The sequence below is a fragment of the Anguilla anguilla genome, chromosome 11, assembly GCF_013347855.1.
Source record: "Anguilla anguilla isolate fAngAng1 chromosome 11, fAngAng1.pri, whole genome shotgun sequence".
Classification (NCBI taxonomy): domain Eukaryota; kingdom Metazoa; phylum Chordata; class Actinopteri; order Anguilliformes; family Anguillidae; genus Anguilla; species Anguilla anguilla.
In genome coordinates, this window is record NC_049211.1 from 34973064 (window position 1) to 34997836 (window position 24773).

General features: G+C 48.6%; 2 protein-coding genes across 8 annotated transcripts in view; one reads left to right on the forward strand and one right to left on the reverse strand.

Moving 5' to 3' along the window:
* The window catches only part of LOC118208632 (SPRY domain-containing protein 3-like), a 45672-nt gene extending 27820 nt beyond the window's left edge, over positions 1-17852 (forward strand). For all 3 annotated transcript variants that reach the window (XM_035383494.1, XM_035383495.1, XM_035383496.1), the window contains 5 exons: positions 6431-6580; positions 11055-11112; positions 16450-16569; positions 16720-16853; positions 17178-17852. In XM_035383494.1, the coding sequence (XP_035239385.1) occupies positions 6431-6580; positions 11055-11112; positions 16450-16569; positions 16720-16853; positions 17178-17312 (597 nt within the window). In that variant the 3' untranslated portion in view covers positions 17313-17852. The remainder of the gene's footprint in view (positions 1-6430; positions 6581-11054; positions 11113-16449; positions 16570-16719; positions 16854-17177) is intronic.
* A 4125-nt stretch (positions 17853-21977) lies between these two features.
* The window catches only part of lima1a (LIM domain and actin binding 1a), a 31277-nt gene continuing 28481 nt past the window's right edge, over positions 21978-24773 (reverse strand). For 4 of the 5 annotated variants that reach the window (XM_035380573.1, XM_035380574.1, XM_035380575.1 and 1 more), the window contains 2 exons: positions 24079-24212; positions 21978-23367 (listed from right to left, as the gene is read on the reverse strand). In XM_035380573.1, coding sequence (XP_035236464.1) covers positions 22347-23367; positions 24079-24212 — 1155 coding nt within the window. In that variant the 3' untranslated portion in view covers positions 21978-22346. The remainder of the gene's footprint in view (positions 23368-24078; positions 24213-24773) is intronic. The other variant, XM_035380576.1, reaches the window with a different exon arrangement.

The window sequence follows — 24773 nt, forward strand, 5'->3', positions numbered from 1 at the left end:
TGCATACGTGCTCGTTGGTTTCAGTGTGAAATAACAAATAATTCAATTCATTTAAAAAAATTGAATGTCACATAATGAATTGTGAATGTAACGTAATAGAATGTCAATTCAATGCAATGGTGGGGAGTCCCTTGTCCCCCTGGGCTCGCTCTCACTCATAGCTTTCTATGGAGCTTGGGGGGTGGATGTTGTCTGGGAATTTGGATGTTCTAAAACATGCTGCACCTGTTGCCTGGGCAGCAGGTCAACAAAACAAGCTCCTGCACCCCCCACCCCCCCACCCCCCCATGACAGGAATGAGAGAAAGAGAGAGTCTGTCACCACTCTACATGAATCATGCTGAGGGCTGCTGGGAGGGGGGGGTGGCAGGTTAATTTAACGTGCCCCCTCTCGTCAGGACTGCGGGGAAAGGTGTGACTACCTACTCCCCTCCCCCCCCCCCCCCCAAAAGATTGGAGCAGCGGCTGTCTAGGCGGCGTCAGGGGTTGCCCTTCAAATTAGTGCCCCGTTCCTTGGCTTGAGGAGGCCTTGCCGGGAGCTCGGAGAGGCCGAGAAGTGGATTTGAGAGGATGGTGAAAGGGTAAATCGCTCTGTGTTCCCTTACAAGCCAGACCCCAGAGTTCCCTACAATCCTCAATCCTCTGAGTCCCTCAGAGCCTGTGACCGGGCGGGAACAGGGGGCTCGGATCCCCCAGGGCTGCTTTGCTTCCATCCTGCCCTTCTGCTCTGTCCTGGGTGACTGTTAAACGTTTTCTCCTGGTTGCTGTGAAGTTGTCATGATGTCATTGCGAAATTACAATTTAGGCGTGTTTGGTTCATGTTGTGATTCGTCTTGCGGTTCTTGTTCAAGTTTTTTGTTTTGGTACTTGTGTAGTTCATGTTCGTTGTTGGGTGGTTCTTGTAATTCTGGAAGTTCTAGGTTTGGTTCTTGTAAAGGCTCATGCTTTTGTTCTTGTAAATGTTCTTGTATTGGCTCTAGCTAAGAGTTTTTGATATAGTTCCTGTTAAGGTTTTTTTTTTTAGCTGGTAAATGCTATTGTGAAAGTTCTTGTTTTTGTTCTAGTTACCTGGTTAAACTGTCCTGGCTGAAAGTTTTACATTTCAGTTTGTGAAGTGGAAGAAAGCGCAGAGGAAAGTGCTTCTGTGAGTAAAGTAACTCGGCGTGCACGCGGTGCTAGGTGGCATCGCCTAGCCGTCGGCGCGACCAGGGGAAAATGCGCTCCGGTGCCAGCCCGCTAACTTTCGTGCGCATGCCTGCCTGCTGTGGATTAAGTCACTGTGCGTGCTGGACTTTTTGTTTATTTTCTGCTTCTGTATGTAGGTCTCACTTGTGTGCTGCCACATCCAAGGAGATTGGTTCCATTTCTCCACAGTCACCAGACATTCTTACCCTCTAACGCCCCCCTCCCCCCCCCCCACCCAAAATGAAAAACTCCCCACATTGTCTGACCCGTGCCTGATGGTTTTTTTTTCTTCATTTTTATTGAGATGAACAAGAATGCAAAAATTTGTAAACGACGGCCCAGAAATGTTTTCCATGACTGTTAGCAGTTGGCTTCTTTTTTTTTTTTTTTTTTTTCTTCGTGCACGGAAATCTCTGGGTAATTAAAACGGCGTGTAGCGAATTGGAAACGGTGGCTTTAAAGGAGAGGAGAGAGGGGGGAGGGACGGAGTGGAAAAAACTCTTGTGTCTGCGCCCCAGCGGCCGGGGCGGGGGTCAGCTTGGGGCCACACGCTCTCCAGAGCCTTTGGAAGGCCGAGGAGCATTTTACAGGGATGATGAAAATAAATAAATAAGCAGAAAAGCCTGGAACATTTTACGGGTCATTTTGATGACTCAGCTCCGCTGCACGAGAACCTAGAACAAAGCAAACTCACGCAAAAAAAAAAAAAAAAAAGAACTGGAATTGTTACATTTTTTTTCCCCAACAGTGGAACTCATGCTCTTCAGGGTAGGATTAGTTGTCTGGTGCGGCCTGTCCCCTTCTCTCCCGTGGGCATCAGCACAGCGTAACAGTTCTGTGCATCGGAGCATCGTAACTGAAGGGGCACAGGCGGCAATCCGAAATCTAGGCTCGTAGTTTTATTGGTCTTTTTCCTGGGGACGATTTTTACAACTTCGCGGGGGGTGGGTGGGTGCGTATCAGCCTGTTGAATCATGCCTGCAGCTGTAGGGTCCAGTCTGCAGCTGTGGACACCAAAGATTGACCAATCGAGTGTGTCGCAAGGGTCTCCCGTACATTTGAATTGCAATTTAGCCCTGAAGCAAGATTCAGTTTAGATTTCAGTGGAGCTGACCCTTTGCATAAATAGCTTTTTCTGGTGTTGTTTACAGATAGCTGTCATAGGTTAATCACATTGACATGACCTGGTCTTTGCCGCTTCTTGTGTAGCAGTTTGCATTGATGTGAGTTGTCTTTCATCGTATTCATTTCGAGTGGATGAACGATACCCTCATTTTTTCCGCTGTTTCGGGCTCTTGAAACATGACCATCCTGGATGTGGGTTTGGAACTCCGCCTGCCCGCATCTGTTCTTTGCAGGAAAGAATGCATCTTTGCTGATTGGCTTGTTTTGTCAAAAACAAATTTGTCACATTTCAGCAATGGCTAAAATCTCAGCATGCTAATTGAATTCCAGCCACGGTGTTCTTGTGTTGGGTTTGAATTTCACTGGATTCTCATTGGCTCCTTCTGCAGTTTGTCCGGAGAACTGCAGCGTATAACTGTGGACACCTGTTCCAAAACCCACGGATATTGCTGTAATATTACTGTATATCACAAACCAATATTGCTGTATAACACAAACCAGCCCTCAGAGACGGGCTGAGTGCTCTGGAGTGAGTTGCCCTCAACAAAATGGGACACATCCCAATTTATCCTTATTATATTTGGAGATTTTTAATGTACAGGCGGGTGACAAAGGAAAAACCAACTTAGTAAGGTGTCTTAGTAAGGTGTTGGGCCACCACGAGCCACCAGAACAGCTTCAGTGCATGTAGGCATAGATTCTACAAGTCTCTGGAACTCTACTGGAGGGATGGAACACCATTCTTCCAAAATATATTTCCCTTAGGTGTTGAATTGGGTTGAGACCTGGTGACTTTATATTGATTTGCAGTGACCCTTTCCTCTAAGGGGACAAGTGGACCCAAAACATGCCACCAAAATGCCCCCCCACAGCATAACAGAACCACCGGACCCCCTCACTGCTGTAGGGGTCAAGCATTCTGTTCCATTCTCTTGGTGGATGCCACACATGCACTCGCCCCTTTTGTCGAGAATATGGTGAAGGATGACTCATCTGACCATATCACTTTTTTCCACATCTCTGTAGACGACTGCTTATGGTTTTTGCACCACTGAACTCTCAAATGTGCATTTGTCTTTGTAATGAGGGGTTTATGCTCTGCAACCCTACTATAATATCCCTCTCTATGTAGTTGTCGACGGACTGTTCTTGCTGACAGTCTAATCGTGTCCTGCACTGACATTCTCCGTCACCTGAGGAGGAGTTGCTCTTCTGTCACATATCACACGAGCATCACAGTCATCCAACGTGCACTTTTGACTGCAATTTCCAACCCTATTTACTGATGTCTTTCCCATAGATCTGAATGTGGGTGTCACTTTAGTTACTGTTCCTACGGAAACGCTAGCCAGTTGAGCAGTCTTTTTGGCTGAAGCTCCTGCCATATGCGTGTCCCAATAATGAACCCTCTTTCAGAGTCACTTAGACCTTTTTCTCTTGCCATCTTGATCCAAAATCGATGTCAGCTCTGCCTGCTCAGCATTTATATAGGCTACACGCCATAGAGCATGATAGGATGTTAATTGCTTAATTGTATCATGCAGTACACCAGCATGGAAGCATCTGCGTTCGTTATGTTTCACCACTCATTTATTCAGGTCTTCCCTTTAATTTGTCACCCGTCTGTATGTGTCCCAGGCATTTGGATGAGATGAAGCGTGTGTTATTTTAGGGGGGTTTGAGATTAAAAAGGTCAGGAATCTTTTTAATAGTAGAGAGAGAAATTGGACGGAGGTGCCGGAAATATCCGTATATCCATATAATGTAACACTGAAAAATTGGTGTGTGCCGAGTGTATGGATATTAATGAATAAAAAGATGCAGCTGTGACTGTAAGCTGGATGCTGTAGGGTGTAAAATAGTCCCTGGCTCTCCTATTGTACTGTATGGGCGGTAGGGTGTAAAATAGTCGCTGGCTCTCCTATTGTACTGTATAGGCGGTAGGGTGTAAAATAGTCGCTGGCTCTCCTATTGTACTGTATAGGCGGCAGGGTGTAAAATAGTCGCTGGCTCTCCTGTTGTACTGTATAGGCGGTAGGGTGTAAAATAGTCCCTGGCTCTCCTGTTGTACTGTATAGGCGGTAGGGTGTAAAATAGTCCCTGGCTCTTCTGTTGTACTGTATAGGCGGTAGGGTGTAAAATAGTCCCTGGCTCTCCTATTGTACTGTATAGGCGGTAGGGTGTAAAATAGTCCCTGGCTCTCCTATTGTACTGTATAGGCGTGTAAAATAGTCGCTGGTTTGCCTGTAGTTCTGTGCGGCCTTTCGGCCGTAAAATAGTCACCTCCTCCCCACCTTTGGGAAAGTGGGTGTGGCCTTGATCTCAGGTACCCGCCCGGCGTAGTATGCAGTATGGGGGGGGGCGTGGTCTGTTGTATGAGGGGGCGCAGTCTGCAGTATCAGGGGGCGTGGTCTGCAGTACCGAAGGGCGTGGTCTGTTGTATCGGGGGTGTGGTCTGCAGTATCGGGGGATGCGGTCTGCAGTATCAGGGGGCGTGGTCAGCAGTATCGAAGGGTGTGGTCTGTTGTATCGGGGGATGTGGTCTGCAGTATCAGTTGGAGTGGTCTGCAGCATCGGTGGCATGGTCTGTAGTATCGGGGGGTGTGGTCCAGCTCCGGATTTCGAGGGCCCTTCGCCCAGTCTTGTTGGCCTGGCGCGGTCTGACACGGCTCCTTCCTTCCGTCGGTTGTAAGGCAGAGCTGCTCGTTGCCACAAACACAGGCCCAAACAGACCGGCCCATTGCTGCCCGCGCTCCTCTCATTCATGTTGAATTACCCCCCCAAAGTCTGCTGGCCCGTGCCCAACATGGCCTCTGATGGACGGGCAAAAGGCTGTAATGGAAAAGCCCCGCTGTCTGTGCGCGTGGGGTTTTTCTCTCCTTTCTCATCTTTCTGTCTTTCTCTTCCTTTCCTTGGCTCTTGTCTCTGCTGCTCTCCCTCCCTTCTTTCTTTTCTCTCAAGTTCAAGTCGTTTGATTTGAAATGTGGTTTTATTTGCCTGATGGCTGTTCAGTGCTGTGTGATCCCGTGTCTTTTTGCGGTGTTAGAGAATCTGACAGTCTCTCTCGCTCTCTCTCAACCTGTCTCTTCACTCTATGTGAAATTAAATAAAACGAAATACATTAAATCTAAACAATTAAATGACTTAGTAGTAACAGAAATGACATAGTTGTTATCTACAACAATAATAGAAATAGAAATAATAATTGAAAGTAAAATAAAGAATGAAACTGGAGATGCGCTGCTAGTTACATGATAATATAAAAAAAATATTTACATCGCTTTCTCTCCCTCCTTCAATCTCTCTCTCTCTCTGGCTGTTGGAGTACACAGGGAAGGGGAAGAGTATAACAGATGCTCTCTCTCTCTCTAGCTGTTGGAGTACACAGGGAAGGGGAAGAGTATAATAGATGCTCTCTCTCTCTCTTCCCTCTCTAGCTGTCAGAGTACACGAGGAAAGGGAAGAGTATAATGGGTGTGCTCTCTCTCTCACTCTCTTACTCTCTCTAGCTGGTGGAGTACACAGGGAAGGGGAAGAGTATAATGAATGCTCTCTCTCTCTCCAGCTGTTGGAGTACATAGGGAAGGGGAAGAGTATAATGGATGCTCTCTCTCTCCAGCTGTTGGAGTACACAGGGAAGGGGAAGAGTATAACAGATGCTCTCTCTCTCTCTCTCTAGCTGTTGGAGTACACAGGGAAGGGGAAGAGTATAATGAATGCTTTCTGTCTCTCTCTCTCTCTCTAGCTGTTGAAGTACACAGGGAAGGGGAAGAGTATAACAGATGCTCTCTCTCCAGCTGTTGGAGTACACAAGGAAGGGGAAGAGTATAATGAATGCTCTCTGTCTCTCTCTCTCTCTCTAGCTGTTGGAGTACACAGGGAAGGGGAAGAGTATAATGAATGCTCTCTGTCTCTCTCTCTTTCTCTAGCTGTTGGAGTACACAGGGAAGGGGAAGAGTATAATGAATGCTCTCTGTCTCTCTCTCTCTCTCTAGCTGTTGGAGTACACAGGGAAGGGGAAGAGTATAATGAATGCTTTCTGTCTCTCTCTCTCTCTAGCTGTTGGAGTACACAGGGAAGGGGAAGAGTATAATGAATGCTCTCTGTCTCTCTCTCTCTAGCTGTTGGAGTACACAGGGAAGGGGAAGAGTATAATGGACGTGGGCCTGGCCCAGGCGCGGGCTCCTCTTAGCACGCGCTCTCACTACTTCGAGGTGGAGATTGTGGATTCCGGAGAAAAGTGTTACATTGCCCTGGGTCTGGCGCGGAGGGTGAGTCAGCTTCGTCACCGTAATCGTCATCATCATCGTCATAGTTCCCATTGTCATCCCCAGGGAGGCTGTGGTTTTAAATTACACCATATTTCAGTGTGCTTATATCAGCGTTCTTATGTCTGTGTCCTTATTTCAGTGTGCTTATATCAGCGTTCTTATTTCAGTGTTCTTAGTGTTTGCCTGTGTCCTTATTTCAGTGTGCTTATATCAGCGTTCTTATTTCAGTGTTCTTAGTGTATGCCTGTGTCCTTATTTCAGTGTCCTTACAATTGCAAGAAAAAGTTGGTGAACTCTTTGGAATTACCTGAATTTGGACTTCTTTATTAATTGCTCGTTAAATGTGGTTTGATCTTCATCAGTCACGATAATAAACAAACACATTCTGCTTAAACTCATAACACACAATCAGTTGCACTTTTCATGTCTTTATTGAGCACGTTGTCTAAACATTCACAGTTCAGACTGGAAAAAGTATGTGAACCTTGTATCTAGTAGGAACTGGTAGGATCTTTTTTTATCAGTAATAACCTCCAACAAATGTTGCCTATAGCTGTTGATCAGACTTGCACAATGATTAGGTGGAATTTTAGACCATTCCTCCTTACAAAATTGCTTCAGTTCAGATATTTCCCAGATTTCTTGCATGGACAGCCCTTGTCAGGTCTTAAATATACACCAGTCGGTTTCAGCACAACCTGCTTCGACGGCTAATAAAACCTGCCCTTCGTGGTTTGTTTGAATTACAAAACCGGCGCATTGCCACGAATATTCTCTCGGTATGAGTGCAGGGGGAAGGATGAGTACATGTGTCCACGATTTTAAATGTTGACAGAAATTGCACAATTTTGGGAGGCAAATAAAAGAATTGTATTGCTGACCTAATTACCTAATTGAGACGAACTGGCTGCACTGGTGTAGGCTAGTGCACTGTATGCCCCCTGGTTAAACTGAACACCGTGACAAGCCTAGCTAAAGTCGCACCGGAGAGGTGCTGCACGGGTTTCTGCTGTGAGTCGAGGCGGTGGTGCACACTGGATTATAGGGTCTGTGACGCTCACTTCATTTCTGGTGGTTTTTAAATGATCCTGTTACACACTGGCGTGATGTGTTCCTGTTACTAACTCACTGCACACTGGTGTGATGTGTTCATTTAACTGACATGTTACTAACTCACTGCACACTGGTGTGATGTGTTCATTTAACTGACTTATATTACTAACTCACTGCACACTGGTGTGATGTGTTCATTTAACTGACTTATGTTACTAACTCACTGCGCACTGGCGTGATGTGTACTTGTTACCAACACACTGCACACTGGTGTGATGTGTACTCGTTACTAACACACTGCACACTGGTGTGATGTGTACTCGTTACTAACTCACTGCACACTGGCGTGATGTGTACTTGTTACTAATTCACTGCACACTGGCGTGATGTGTACATGTTATGGTTATGCATGGCCTGCAGTGTTGACACAGGGTAGCAGAAAGCAGAAACAAAGGTGGGTGGGTGGTGGGGGGGGTTCATGCAGGGGGGGTTGGGGGGGGGTGTATATCTGTTGCAGGAGATGGATTTGGGCCCCCATGCGGTGGAAACGCAGGCGATAACGGCCCCCGCGCATCAGATAGGGCCCCCAGCTCGGCAGGAGTCCCGCCCCACGCTTCTTGGAAGCGCATTATTTATTTACACTAATGGCTTTCGCAGCCTGGGTAAATGGGGGAGGGTGGGGGGGGGGGAAGCTGGTGTTTCGCGGTCTAAGCGGTTTCTATTCGAGTGTTTAAATGATGAGGTTGACTTCGGGGTCACTTCACTTTCACTCCATTTCATAACAGTCGGCTTTTTTATGGCCGTGACACAACGTAATAGAAATTCGGCATATAGGCTAGTATACACACGCACATCCAAATATAAACACACGAATGTGTGTACATATACACAACCAGCTTAGGATTTTAAAGCCAAACCTTTGCTCAGATTTCCATTCATTTTCAGATAAGGCTAATGAAATCTGAAAAATTAAGCAGTGAAATGAAGAAATGATAATCATTTTTTGGGTAGAATTTATACAGTTGATAAAAATCTGAATTGTGTGTACATGCGTGTGTGCGCTTGTTTGTGTGTGTGTGTGTGTGTGTGTGTTTGTGTACGTGTGTGCATGTGCACATTTACACACATGCGTGTGCATGTGTGTGAATGCGTGTTTGTATGCGTGTATGTGTTTTTGTGCATGTGCGTTTGTGTGTGTGTGTGTGTGCTCGTAGGTGTTTGCGTGCTTGTGTGTGTGTGTGTTTGTTTGTGTGTGTGCATTTGGGTGTGTTTTCTGTATGTGTTTGTGTGTGTGTGTGTTTTCGCGCGTGCTTGCATGCGTGTGTGCATTTGGGTGTGTGTTTGTGTGCGTGTGTTTTTTCTGTGTGTGTGCCTGCGTGCTTGAGAGCCACAGTGCTCTCCGATAGAGTGAGATTTGTTATTTTTGCTTTATTATTGCTTTGATTGACTCATTATCCTGCTGCCGTCCATCCAGTGAGTTTCGAGGAATGTGAGGAGGCAGTTCCAGTACACTTCAGAATTCGTCCTGCTGCTGCCGTCAGCTGTCACATCATCAATAAGGGCTAATGAGCCAGTCCCAGTGGCAGCCGTACATGTCCAGGCCATAGCACTGTCTCCATCACGTTTGGCTGATGAGATGGCATGCTTTGTATCGTGAGCAGTTCCACTCTTATTCCACACTTTCCTCTTTCCGTACCTTTGGTACAGGTTAATACTCGTCTCTTCTGTCCAGAATACTTTGTTCCAGAGCTCTAGTTCTTTTGTGTACTTTCAACCTGGCTGTTCTGTTCTTGAGGCTTACTAGTGGTTTGCACTGGTAAGGTGAACCCTCTCTGAGGTTGTGCTGGTGTAGTCTTCTCTTTATGGTAGTCTTTGAAACACCTATGCCTACGTCCTGGAGCGTGTTCTTAATGTGTTCGACAGTTGAAAAGGGGGGTTTTCTTCACTGTTGAATGCATTCTTCGGTCATCCACAACAGTGGTCTTCTGTGGTCTACCTGGTAGTTTGCTGTTGCTGAGCTCACCAGTACATTCTTCCTTCCTTTTGACACACCGAGTGTCTCTGATCGATTTATTTAGATGTTTCAGCCTCATGATGCCCTGCTTTATTGGCCATGACACTCATTTGTTAGCTTGCTGGTACATGAGCTAGTTATGCAAAGACACACTGCTGGCCAAGAAACAGCTGAGCAGCCGATCTTCCAATTACTTTTGCTCCCCTGAAATTGGGGAACTTTCTATAAAAAAGGGCTGTAATTCCTGCACAGATATCACAATATGGATGTAAACACCCTCAAATTAAAGCCGACAGTCTACACTTTAAGCTGATGTTCATTGTTTTATTTCAAATCCAATGGGTGGAGTAGCGCCAAAACAACAGAAATTGTGTCCCTGTCCAAATACTTTACACACTGCACTGTCTCTTAAACTAATAAGTCCTATTCACTCTGGGTGTGCAGAGGCAGCCCCCTGATTGGTTGATTCACATTGACGGAGGTGCGTTGTGTGTCTGTTTTTTGGCCATATGCGCTAAATAAACACGCCTGTTGAAACGGGGTGACAGACATTCGACTGCGATGGCCTCCTTACTTCCCCTCAGCGAAAGCCGCATCCGGAATGACACGTTCGCATTGCATTACATTACATTACATTACAGGCATTTAGCAGACGCTCTTATCCAGAGCGACTTGCACAACTTTTTACATAGCATTTTACATTGTATCCATTTACACAGCTGGATATATACTGAAGCAATTTCGGTTAAGTACCTTGCTCAAGGGTACAATGGCAGTGCCCTACCCGGGAATCGAACCTGCGACCTTTCGGTTACAAGCCCAGTTCCTTACCCACTGTGCTACACTCCGTCCGCGACGTTCCCGCTGGAACGCGCGCGGTAAAACCCCCGGGCGGAGGAAAAGCCGAGGCGTTGGCGGGCTGCGGCGGCGGAGGCTCAGAACAGCTCGGGGCGGCGCCCCCGTAACGCTCGACCGTGCTGGCGTTTCGCGCTCGTGTGAAGCGCTCCCCCGTCCCGCGATCTTATCGCGCCGCCGGCTCACCCCGCTGCTTGTGCTGGCAGGGCCGGGTCCGACGCTCTCAGCCCCAGCGGAATTTGTGAAAATGTAAGCCGCCCCGCTTTCCCCCAGATAAGGGGGCCCTGCTAAGAAAACAAATGATGTAATCTAATGCACTTGAAATAACATAAACAAATACCTGCAAAAAAAATCTGATGCAACGGCTAAAATGTTGCCCTGGAAGAGGGTTATATGATCTGAGGTACCGACAAGCCAAGGGGGCTTTTCCTTGGTGCATAGCGGTTGTCTGTATACTGGCTTTATCGCAGTAGTAGGTATTTTTAAATTTCGTTTTTTTTTTTAAACAGTGGGAGCGGAATGACTGATTTACAGGACTGTGTCTCTCCGCAGAATTACCCTAAAAACAGACACCCAGGGTGGAGTCGAGGATCGGTGGCCTACCATGCGGGTGAGTCTCTACCGGTCTCTCTCTCTCTCTCTCGCTCTCCCTCCCTCTCCCTCCCTCTGACACCCTTTCTCTCACTCTCACTCACACTCTCACCATCACTCTATCTGTTACAGACAGGATCTCCTTTGACCACAGAAAACAGGGAGTTCTTTCATTTAAAAACAGGCATTTAACATGGCCACCTTACGTGCCTTACAATTGTGCGAGGGACAGCTGCACTCTGAAATATCTACCTTCCGCCATGCCGATTAATCAGGCCCTTCTTGGGGTCTAGCAGGTACTTGATATTATAAGCAATGAATGGATAAGGAATTACCACCAATCACAGACCAGACTAGCCCAGGAACAGCCCCCACGCCCCCCCTCCCACCCCACGCACACACCCACACTCCCCCAAACACACACAAGGCCCCTCTCCCCCAAACACACACCTAGCCCCCCACCACACACACACACCCTGCCCCCCCCCCCCCCCCCACCGGTGCCCCAAGCAGGAGCCAGAGCCCTGGAAGGGATGCACTCATCAAAGCAGTCTGGGACATCTGAGGGCTACGGAGAGGCAGCGGCGGTCGATAAGAGCCCGTCATCTCATCCAGCGGAAGCAGCATCTCCCACAGAGAGATACACAGATGCAGAGAAAGAGAGAGAGATTGAGCTAGCGGGAGATATGGAGAGACAGAGAGAGAGATTGAGTTAGTGGGAGATATGGAGAGATAGAGAGAGAGAGATTGAGCTAGTGGGAGATATGGAGAGATAGAGAGAGAAGGAGGAAACAGACTGCCGTGAATGTAGTGTTGACTGTATCAGTCAGATCCTCGGGATGTGAGCTACAGTTGGGAGGCAAGAAGTTAAATATTTGGGTACGAGTCCGAGAGTTTACTCACTGATTACATCACAGGTCAGCCTCCAATAGTCAACAATGCTAAGTAAATGGTAAAATGGTAAATGGACTGCATTTATATAGCGCTTTTATCCAAAGCGCTTTACAATTGATGCCTCTCATTCGCCAGAGCAGTTAGGGGTTAGGGGTTAGGTGTCTTGCTCAAGGACACTTCGACATGCCCAGGGCGGGGTTTGAACCAGCAACCCTCCGACTGCCAGACAATCGGTCTTACCTCCTGAACTATGTCGCCCAATCAAATGGCAGTGTTTACCTTCGTCGCTCAAGAGAGGAAACTACAAATAATAAATCACCCCAGGTTCACACAGGACAACCTTAAGGTCACGGGTTCGATTCCCAGGTAGGGCACTCCTGCATAACTGGATCGTGTGCAAAAAGAAAAGCTGTGTCAGGAAGCTCAGTGAAACGCATAGTCCTACAGTTCCATACAGAATTTTCGGGTTACAGTGCCGACCCAAACCGTAGGTGCAGAACGGGACAGGTGTGTGTGTGTGGGGGGGGGGGGGGCGGGGGGGGGGGTCGTCCGCTCCGTAACGAGCCACGCCCGAGGAGCTGTGGGGGGGGTTTAATCGCGTCAGCCCCAGCGGGGCATGTGGGCTCTATGGAGGCCTAAGCCACTGTGCTTTGAGCAACATCTGCCCTGCAGCAGGAGAGAGAAGAGCGAAAATAACTCCGGCTGCTCCTTTCTTGGAAAACGGGGACTTCTGTGAAAGCCCTGCCTCTCGCTGAAGGTCGCGCTGCTCTGAGGCTGCCGCCGTCGTCTTCGTTTTGGTTAGGCGTGTGGAAAACGGGTCTTTTCACTATTAGCTTCACTGTTAGAATCATTTCGGGTTATCACCTGTACGTTGGACCGTCCGTCATAGACTTTTGGTATGCGCTCGGTCGCGACTTAATTAGGAACACCTGCTTGCTAACGCAAACGGCCTCCTCCTCCAAACAGCGAACCGTGTGGCTGAAACTCAGTGTGCGGAGCGTGCGGGCTTGGTGGAGAGGTTCGGTTGTTCTTCGAACAAACATTAGAGCGGGCAAGATGTGTGATTTAAGGGACTTTGACCGGGGTATGATCGTTGGTTCCAAACGTGGCGGTTCCAGCATCTCAAAATCTCCATAATCTGATGGAGATTATGGAGAGTGGTGTCATAAACAAAATCATCCAGCGAATGGCAGTTCTGTGGACAAAGACTTGTTACTGACAGAGGTCAGAGAAAAATGGGCAAACTCGCTCAAGCTACTGGAAAGTCCACAAATGCTCATATAACAGCTGATTACAACGGCGGTGTGCAGAAGGGCATGTCTGTCACAACTCGTCATATCTTGAAGCGGATTGGCTACTGCAGCGGAAGACCTTGCCGGGTTCCACTCCAGTTAGCTAAAAACAGGAAGATGAGGCTACAGTGATCACCAAAACTGGACAATTGAAGATTGGAAAAACATTGCCTGGTCTGTGCAAGTAGACCTGATGTTAAGAGGTAGATCTACATTCCTGTTTTAACCATGGCCACACAGTGCCCTGTGATTCGGTCGTTTCTCTCACTGCTTCACTGCAATTGGAGAGTGAGGCTTCCTAACCCAAAAAATGGGTGGAGCTTCTATCTACTTTCAGAGGAGATATGAACCTTGAGGTGATGTCATACCCTGCCTGACCTGGTACCTACAGGAAGTCCTCGCTTCCCGTTACATTATCAGGTGAAATGCACTGCCCTTTGACGTTCAGAATTGCCCAAAGCCGCGCGGCACAGTTCACAGTAAACTCGCTTTAAATGCAGCGACCCGGCGGAAGGGGTTGCTGGCTCGTGTCTTGGTGGTGACAGCTCCTCGCTTTCCCCCTCTGGAACACGGAAGCGGGCCGCTCATGTGAGACGGACGCGCGCTCGTGCCTGGAGAGTCCGCACGTGGGTTCGGGCTAACGAAACACCCGCTGGACCGCGGAGTCGTTTGCCCCACCGGTCAGCGAAAAAACGTGCCCGCGTGCATCGTGGGAAATCGAATCTACCGGCTGACAGACTAGCGTTTAAAAAAAATTTTTTTTTAAAGAAATATATCAAAAAGGAGCTCAAAATGTGCTCTGCTAAATTTGCTGAAGTGTGAGAAATAACCCCCGAGGTGAGGCTGGACGGGACGAGCGTGGGGTTCAGAGAACGCTCGGCGCTGTGCGTCTCTCGCCCGCACGCGCTCAGTGCGGCTCGTCTCTCTGCAGAGTCGTCTCTCTCTGCGCTGATCCGCCCCGCCGCCTCGCTATTTTTAGCCTCCCGCCGATAAGCGTACTCCCGTGTTTGTTTTGCGCGCGTGTTGTTGTGACAGCGACCTGCATGCGCAGTAATGATAGATACTTCATCTTGCGTGCCCCCTAACAGTCCCCCCCCCACCCCCCACCCCACCCCACCGCACCCCACCCCACCCCTCGTGCTTGCCGTCCAGATTGTTTAAACAGTACCCGCTGTCTCAGACGGGTCCCATGACAACTCCACAAATATTTACCGGGCTGCACGTTCGTTTTCGTCTGCAGCGCAACGTTTTCGTTTCCCTTTATTTTTGTTTTATTATTTATTTTCAAATATTCTTCTTCTTTTTTTCTTTTTTTTTTTGTAATGTTTTGTTTTTTTTCTGGGGCAAAAAGTTCATGCGTAGAAAACTGTTTGCTTGTGTTTTTGGCCGTGTTACTTTAACAGCACCTGTGCCGGTGCGGGGACACGCGTGCCCTTCGGGTGTCTGCCTGGGCGTGCCGGCCGTCCGGAGTCTGGGCGTGTCGCGCGGGCGTCGCGGAGGAACGCGCGCGGTAAACACGGCGCGCTCGCTAGGGACAATCGAGATGCACCCGGAGGGGCGGGCCACCGAGGTCCCCATAAACCCGTACGGAACCGTGCAAGTTCGCACAGGAATTCGCATCGAGGCGACTTGCGAAGCGTTCTTCCCCGACGCACCGTTTTAATGGCAGTTCACCTCAGTCGAACGTGTAGGCGCAGAGAGACTCTCTTTCAGTAGCCAGGCTTCGTTGTCCCCGCGTTTTTGAAGGACAGGATGAGAGGGGGGTGACACGCTCTGTCTCTTTTCCCTCCGTGGTACGCGCAGGGGGAGGGGGGGTGCTTTGGATCTCGCCATCATTCTGATACAATGAATCTTGGTCTCATCTGTCCACAAGACCTTTTCCCAGAAACTCTGCAGGCTCTTTTGAGTACTTCTTCGGAAACTAACCTGGCCACCCTGTTTCTGCGGCTAGTGGTTTGCGTGTTGCGGCCCTCAGTAGTTCTGTTTACAACGGCTTCTGCGGACAGTAGTCACTGACGCATCCGTGCCTGCCTCCCGAAGAGTGTTTCTGATCTGTCGGACAGGTGTTTGGGGGTTTTTCTTGGCATACCAGGCCCTTTGGGGTTACTGAACCTCACCAGTGCTATCTTTCTTCTTTATGATATTCCAAACTGTTGATTTTGGTAGGCATACAGTTTGGCCTATGTCTCTGATGGTTTTTCTCATTTCCGGTCCTTCTGTTGACAACCGCCAATAACAGACTCCAAAGGCAATCAAAAGCCCAGTAACAAGACCAGATACTAAAAGCTTGCTTATACCTGCATTGGCCAAATCGGACTTCATTAGTGAAGTCATTTGTCCTGAACATGATGGTGCCCTGAAATGGAGGGCTATGCATAAAAAGTTGTGTCTATATACAGTTTAATAAAACTTGAGAATCTGCACTTTAACCACGTGTCAAATGTTTGATAATAAATTTAATATTATAGAGTACGAAGCTAAGTCGAGAAAAATACATCTTTGTCCCAAACATTATGGAGCTCACTGTATATCAGCAAGCTTGATGCTTTGTTTCGGTCTCAGTGTGTGTTTTCATGTGTCCCTGTGTTTCTGTGTGTGTAACTCTGGGTCGCATTGTGTGTCGCTGTGTTCCCTCTGTGTCTCGGTGTGTGACTCTGCGTGTCTCAGTGTCTCTCAGTGTGTCTCAGCCTGTTTCAGTGTGTGTCTCAGTGTGTCTCAATGTACATCTCATTTTGGCATTCAGTGTGTGCCTGTGTGTCAGTATGTGTCTCAGTGTGTCTCAGTATGTGTCTCAGTGTATCTCTGTGTATGTGTCTCAGTGTTTTTCTGTGTGTGTCTCAGTGTGTTAGTGTATGTCTCATTAGAGAGATCATCCTCAGTGTGTCTCAGTGTTTTTCTGTGTGTGTCTCAGTGTGTGTCTCAGTGTTTTTCTGTGTGTGTCTCAGTGTGTGTCTCAGTGTTTTTCTGTGTGTGTCTCAGTGTGTGTCTCAGTGTTTTTCTGTGTGTGTCTCAGTGTGTTAGTGTATGTCTCATTAGAGAGATCATCCTCAGTGTGTCTCTGTGTGTCTCAGTATGTGTCTCAGTGTTTTTCTGTGTGCGTCTCAGTGTGTTAGTGTATGTCTCATTAGAGAGATCATCCTCAGTGTGGCTGAGACTCTTTTCTCACACAGACGACGGGAAGGTTTTCCACGGCAACGGGGAGGGGGACCCCTTTGGCCCCCGCTGTTTCGAGGGGGACATCATGGGCTGCGGGATCCTGTTCCCCCGGGACTACATCCAGGATTGGGAAGGTGAGAGGGGGCTCGAAGAGGGGTGGGGATTGACTCTCTTAAACCAGTGCCAAAGTTTGTCATTACGGGATATATTCAGTCCTCACACAGTATTCTATGTGTGTGTGTTTGTGTCTGTCTGTCTGTCTGTCTGTCTTTCTGTGAGTGTAGATGACGGTGATGATATGGACTCCTTTGAGATGCAGAATATTCTCTACCCGAATGATGAAGATGAGGAAGAGGACAGAGAGGACAGAGAGGACAAAGAGGAGATGGAGCCGGAGAGTGAGGCCAGGAAGGTTATGGTGAGCAGCTCACGCACGCACACACACACACACACACACACACACACACACTCACTCACTCAGACAACTCACTCACTCACTCAGACACACACGCACACACACATACACATACACACACACTCACATGCACACGCTCACTCACTCATACACACTCACATACAGACACACACGCACATACACACACACACACATGCACACACACACACACATGCGAGTGAGTGCGAGCCTCTCACCATGACTACCAGAGCAGGGAAACATGACTGTTATTTGTGCGAATCTCAGGCGAAGCAGCCGGTTCACTGTCGCCCCCTTGTGTCCTCTCAGGTGTTCTTCACCCGAAACGGGCAGGTGATGGGGAAGCGGGAGGTGGGGGTGCCGGTGGGGGGGCTGTACCCCACCATCGGCATGCTGAGCAGCGGCGAGAGGGTCAAGGTGGACCTGCACCCCCTGAGCGGCTGAGGAGGGATGTAGACACGCCCTCTCTCTCAAAAAAAAAAAAAAAAAAGAAACCTCAGGAGACTGGCTGTCCCACATCCCGTCGCCGGAAAAGAGACGTCCTGCCCTGGAGACGATTCGTCAGGATTATCTAAAGATATATATTCACTGTTCCCTTCCGCTTCTTTAAGCTGCTGCAAGCTTTCAAAAGCTTTCTGATCCAGTGGGCGGTTTGTTCCGTGTGATTCTGTGATGTGACTGGATGGCAAGGCCCTTATACCAGGGATCATCAACTCTGGCCCTCGAATCCAAATCCAGCCCTGGTTTTCCTTTCTCCCGGGTAATTAGTGCTACTGATTGGCCAGACTGTCTTCACACCTGACTCCCAGGCAAAGGGAGGGTGGAAAACCAGCAGTTCCCGGCCCTCGAGGACCGCGAGTTGCTGATCCCTGCCTTATACTATTAGCAGCTTTGGGGTTTGAAACGCTGCTGGTGTTACTTTAACTTTCCACAAGGGGTCACTGTTTCTTTCCGTGAATAAAGAGAAAATACAGTTCTGCAGAAGCTCAGGGACGAGCCTTTCGGGAATGGGGGGTCGTTCAGAACCGAAATGCTTACAGCTTCGAGAGTGAAGTCTAAATACACTGCACGACTCATTGTAATCAGAGTCATTCATAGGAATGGTTACTTGCTTTACTGTAGCCTTCGTTTTTAAAACAGGCTCACATTTTGTAGATACAAATTATCGTTAGGAATAAATAACCGAGAATCAAACAAGCTGTAAGCCGGATCTCATTTACACCATCGATTTCTTTTGCTGTTTTGGTGTTCCGAGATGCGGCATAATAAGATGGTAATCAGCAATTAACAACTTCAATTTGCAACAGTCAATTGACAAATGCTATTAACGTTTATTAACAACTGCTATGAACAACTGTCAGTTAACAACTGCTTTTAACACCTGTGAATTAACAACTGCCAATTAACAGATGCTATTAACAGCTGTTGACTGCTAGAAAAATAATCTACCCGTCTTTCCTTGTCAAAAGAGGAAAATATGACCAACCGTATGCTAATGTCACAAGGACTGTAGCTTACGATGCTGCAGAGAAATGGAAAGCTATTGACGAAGTTGAGCAGTGGAGAGCCCACAGGGCCAGACGAAAGCCAGGATGCTAAGGATGGCTCTTTCCAGGTCAGAAAAGGCCTGGCCCCAGCCAGGGAACACTGCGAGGGGCGCTGCGGTCTGCGAGGGCCCCCAGCCCAACTTAAACTGCTTCACTTAATTACAAACCTCCAGTGTGTCTGCAGACTCCTTTTCGTGCGTCCGTCTTATCACTCCCCTTTTTCCCCCCATGTAGTCTCGCCGGTCCCTCAGAGCAGGGGTTCTCAAACTCGGTCCTGCGGGACCCCTGTGTATTCTGGTTTTCATTCCAACCTCAACAGCAATCCCAGAATTTTAACAAGCTGTTCATTTTTCTTAATTAGGTGTCATGTTTTAGAGCTGGGCTCCCCAGTCTAATCCAGAAAGGGCCAGTGTGGGTGCACACACCTGATCCTGATTCTACTAATCAAGGTGCTTAGCAATGACTCTAGTGATTGCTAACAATGACTCTAACACACTGGCCCTTTCTGGAACCCCAGCTCTAAAACACTAAAAGCACCTAATTAAGAAAAATTAACAGCTTGTTAAAATTCTGGGATTGCTGTTGAGGTTGGAATGAAAACCAGTGTACAGAGGGGCCCCCCCAGGGCCACGTTTGAGAACCACTGACTCACACTGGGACAGTCACACTGGGAGTGGTGCATCTGCAGCGCTCCTCAGCGAACGGAGTGACTCATTTCCATTAAACGCTCCGTCTCTGCGTCACTGATAGGAATGAACACGTGAAGTAAACCCTGTGAACCCTTGAGAAAGGGAAGGACTGTCTGTGGGCCTTCCAGGTTCGCACCCTGTTCGGCCGAACGAGCCGTCTTTAACTGTGCTGTTCGTTTCTCTGGGGTTCTGTCAAGCTGATCCAGGGAAAGCACTGAGAATGTTTCTGTGGTGTCTGGAGAAATGGCCAATAAGGAGCTTGCACACGTGGCTACAGTCAGAAATGATCTGGGATTGGCTATCAATATGTCTGTTGCAAGTTACACTCACATTCACGTATGAACGCCAAAATGATTGTTAATGGGGTATAATATGTTGTGTATATATATATGAATATATTTTTATCTACATAAATCACCTTGAAACAAGGCATGTATTTACAAATGATCAATATGTCCTCTAATACGTTTAGTCTTAAAGGAATCAGCACTGTATTCCCTGGTCGTAAGGTTGGGTGGGAGATGTCTGCTACTCAGTTCTGCGGTGTGCTGTCATAGATTGTATAGACTAACCAGATATTGAACTCCATATTCATAACAGTGAATGTGCTCCCTCTGCTGTTGGAAACTGTGAGGCATATCATGAATGAATGAAAGGAGCATGGCCAAAGACAATGGGTGTTCTGACTTGGCCACGCCTCTCGTGAATATTCATAAACTGTCATTTCACCTCTGAAGGAAAGAAAGCAGGTGCTTATCGTCTAACTACGATAGAGAATCTGTGGTGTTTTCCCTCCTATTGGTGATCTGGCAAGGCAAGGCTGGTCTTTCCACGGGGGGTTGTGGTTGATGGAAAATAATTTAGTACTTTTATGCACTTTTATTGGGATTCTGTTAACCCCGCATATCCTATAAAAGCTTCCCAGCCATTAGAAAAGGAATCCTCAGGAAAATTTAGTGCAAAACTCCACACACCCTTCACCCATACAGTACATACCTGGCAGGGTTTTCTCATGGGTGTGTGTGTGCGTGTGTGTGTGCGTGCATGTGTTCTTTAGACAACACGAGAAAGAGTAGTGTGTGTGTTCTGTGGCATGGAGTCGGTGTGTGTGTGTATTATGGAAATAAGCCAAGGTCTGTAAAATATAAAAGGTTGTGGGAAAAAACAAAAAAATGGACATGGATTATCACAGACTGTACTGCCTTTTCCACACTCCTGTGCTTCATGCCTGTTTAACATCAGCTCGGTGTGCAATAGGCATGTTTATATTCCTCTCAGTTTGGCCAAACATGCCAGTGTTTTTAGTGCTTATGCATTTGTGCTCTCATGTCTACATCTTCACATCTGAGGCATCAGTTGGATTTTTTTTCCCTTTTGTATGTTCGTTACTTGTATAACATTGACTGGTGAGTGCCTACAAGCTGTAAAGAGAAAATATTGTGTATAGTATACAAGGGTAAGTTCATATCTGCTTAAATTAATCAAAGTTTAAGGAGAACGTACGGAGTTTGGAGATTTAGTAAATTGAAAATACGGTGCGTTTACTGTATATCTTTTTCGGTAACGGTAATGACCCCATGTTCGCCTGCGGAGTCTGAGGATGGACTCAGCCTGCACTGTGATGCTGTACGAGCGGAACCAGCCATGCTGATGCACTGTAATAAAGATGGCTGCTTCCAAAAAGAGTTCACTGTCAGCCTTTTCTTTCGCAACACATTCCCTCCAGCACAAAGAGACAACACCAGGAGTCGTCCAGTCAGCTGGAGGACTTACAGTTCAGATGATGTTGAAATAATGTAGCTCTGTACGTGTGTGTGCGTGTGCACGTGTAAGCATGTGTGCGTATACTGTGATATCTCATACCAATACACATTTCTTGATCATGCATATGCCAACAAGCTGAAAATATCTGAAAAATCACCAGACCAATATACGTGAATCATTTATTAATATTTAAACAGTAACATGAAGAAATTTAGTTTGGACCACTTTTTAAAAAAAACAAAACATTCAGTTCTTCACCCCCCCCCCCCCCCCCACAATCAAACAGAATGTAGCAAGCGTTGCAGCAGTTAATAGAGTCCGTATATATGACTGGCTATGAGAACGAGTGTTCAGATTGTTCAGATCTCTCTCTCTTCCGTCCATTCTGCAGACTTCACCTCTAAAATCGCCCCCAAAAAGTGAACACGCCTCTGTACAGAAAAGGAGATGAGGGAGGAAATGCGAACCAAAAAGAATCCTCCTCCCCTCCGGAACGTTCCGGCTGAGCTGCGGTTAAACCGGGTTTAAACCGCGGGACCGCAGTTTGAGCGCCGGAACTGCAACCGAGTCTGAGAAATGAGGACTAGCTTCAGATGTGCTGCAGCTCTGTGGACTACGGGCTTAAACCTGAGCTTCAAGCTGCGGACGAGTACCCTGCGGTTCAGCCAGTGTGCCTGCCCACCTGCGCGAGGGGTGTCCATCACACCGAAACAGCCAATGGCTGCAAAAGCAAATCGCTCAGGTCACGCCCACTCTGCCCCCACCCCCCCCCAGATACAAATCCCACCTAGCAAGAATTTACTCCTGCTGTTCCAGCGTGCGTTATGACTTAAGGGGATGTTGGGGAACGGGGGCGACCGTAGTCAGCTCTTGTGCACCAGGCGCTTAACTCCTAGACTAAACCTGAGAACGATCGCGGTCGTCTTTCACAACGACCGGGAAAACGTACAAAAAAATCGAATGAAACGTCAATTAAAAACCACTTCCTTGCGCGTTAGCCCTTACTCTGTCTGATAACAGCTGCTTAGTAAAGTGGGTGCTGTTTCTCAGCATATAAAAGCTGGAAAATTGCATAGGAAAATCATTTTAAAAGACACAATACAGACACCTTTTTTTTTTTTTTGGCTTGGTTCGACATTTAAAAACATACAAAAAAGTGCAACAAAAAAACAAAAACGTCGGAATGGAACGAAGTACCAAAATTCCTGAAAACCGTGCGTTTAATCTATCCTTGGATTCAGACCGTGGCTCAACGATTAAAATGATCTCTAAAAAAAGGGGAGTCGTAGTCGTAGAGCGTTCGGTACGTGGTACGGGGTACCGTGAGAAACGTTAAAGCTCAAAGGTGGAAAGTGGACTTGCAGTGAAGCAGCGGTGCAGGTTCCGTCCGTGCGTCTGGGTCAGAACTCGGGTTCGGTCAGAGCGGGTTCCGTGAAGGCCGCCGGATCGCGGTCGGTTTGAGGAGCTCGGCTCCTCTCTCAGTCCTCCTGCTCAGCTAGCTCTTCCTCCTCCTCCTCCTCGTAGTAGCGATTCTTCTTGATCATCTCCTCGGCGGACACCTCCCCCTCGCCTCCCCCGCTGCCCTCCTCCCCGTCCCAGAATCCCACGTCCTGGGACGTCCGGTTGTGCTTTCCCTCCGCCGGGGGGGAGGGGGAACCCGTCGGGCGTTCCAGAGGGGACAGCTGTTGCTCTTCCTCCTCCTCCTCCTCCTCTTCCTTCGTCTCCTTCTCTTCGCCCATTTCGTCTGCTTCCTCTTGTTCTTCCTGTCCTGGGCCAGTCATTTCCTCCTCCTGTTCTTCCGCTTCCTGTTCGTCTTCCGGGTCGGGCCCGCCGTTCACGGCGCTGTTGTCGGGCGTGGCCGCCACGCCCCTCTTGGCGTCCCTCTCCTTGCCGTCTGGCCGGGGAGCGGGCGGGCCTCTCTCCGCCTGCTTTCCGCGGCCGGTGTCCGGGGAGGGGGCGGGGCTTGTCCGGGAAAAGGGGCGGCTCCGCTCCTTGAGGGAGGAGTTCTGGCGCAGGTCGGAGAGCTCGCTGTGCTCGGGGCTCTCCGCGGCGGGCGGGGCGCCGCCCTCGGGGGGCCACTTGGCGCGGACGGGCTTGACGGCTCCGCCCTCCGGGGCGGGGCTGGCCCCCGCCGCTCCCCTCTCGGTGGGCGGCGGCCAGGAGATCTTGAGCCGCCGCGTCTCCACGGGCCTCTCGGGCGTCTCGGCGGGGGGGGGCGGCGTCTCCAGGGTGGCGGCCAGGACGTTGACCTTGGCCAGCGGCGACTCCTCCACCGTGGGGCTCTCCGGCTCCGCCCCACGCCTTCCTGCCTGCCCCGCCTCCAGCTTCCCCTGCTCCTCCGCGTCCTGGTCCTCGTCCCCGCCCTCCTCCCGGGCGACCCACAGCTCTTTGTGGGGGCGGTGGCCAAAGCCCTCGTCATAGTTGCCCTTGGCTTTGAACAGCTGGCTAAAGTGAGGCTTGCAGTAAACGTTGCTGTGCAAGGAGGCGTAATTCCCCAGACTAGACATTAGAGGGAGACAGAGGCCAAAGATTATGAGCATTTCATTTTTCCAAGAAGAAACTTCATTTGTAGGGCCATCAAAAAATATAAAATCCCTATAAGGGTTAAGAATAAAAACATAGTTTCCACAATCTGCTTCTTTCTAAACCAGGGGCTGCAGCATCTGCTAGTTTTCTTTTACTTTACAAGCTGAAACACACCGAGCGGACACTGTGGCTCTCCAGGACTGGCATCTAACAATCCTACTCCTAAACCCGTAAAATGTCTCAAATATGCAGGATGAAACAGACAAGGAAGAATAATTATGCCAGACATGGAAGAGGAGTGAGGTCAGATGGGGAAGGTCAGGTGGGGAAGAGGAGTGAGGTCAGGTGGGGAAGAGGAGTGAGGTCAGACGGGGAAGAGGAGTGAGGTAGACAGGGAAGAGGAGTGAGGTAGACAGGGAAGAGGAGTGAAGTCAGACGGGGAAGAGGAGTGAGATCAGGTGGGGAAGAGGAGTGAGGTCAGGCAGGGAAGAGGAGTGAGGTCAGACAGGGAACAGGAAGGAGGTCAGGCAGGGAAGAGGAGTGAGGTCAGACAGGGAACAGGAAGGAGGTCAGATGGGGAAGAGGAGTGAGGTCAGATGGGGAAGGTCAGATGGGGAAGAGGAGTGAGGTCAGATGGGGAAGGTCAGGTGGGGAAGACCGTGCTCTGGTGCCAGGTCAGCTGACCTCAGCTTGGTGCTGCAGTGTGAACAGCGGAAGCAGGAGTTGTGGTAGACCTGCTGATTGGCCACCAGCCGCTCCAGGGGGTACACCGTCTTCAGGCAGGCCACGCACGTCTCCTGCGCTGGCACGCCAAACTTCTGCGTGTACACACACACAAACACACAAACACACACAGAGAAACAAATACACACACACACACACACAGAAACAAATACACACACACGCACACACACACACAGAGAAACAAACACACACACACACACAGAAACAAATACACACACACACACACACACACACAAACACACACAGAGAAACAAATACACACACGCACACACACACACACACACACACACACACAGAAACAAATACACACATACACAGACACACACACATACACAGAAATAAATACACACACACACACAAAAACAATCACAAATACACACACACACACACACAGAAACAAGCACAAATACACACACACACAAACACACAGGTACAGAGTTTATATATTTATATTTTCAGATTTAAGGATGAGAATGGCAGGTACATGCATGTAAATATGTATACACAGACAGACACACATGCACACAGACAGACACCTGGCCACACACACACACACACACACACATATATACAAACACATTCCCACACACACGCACACACACAGACACATGCACACACATTCACACATACAAACA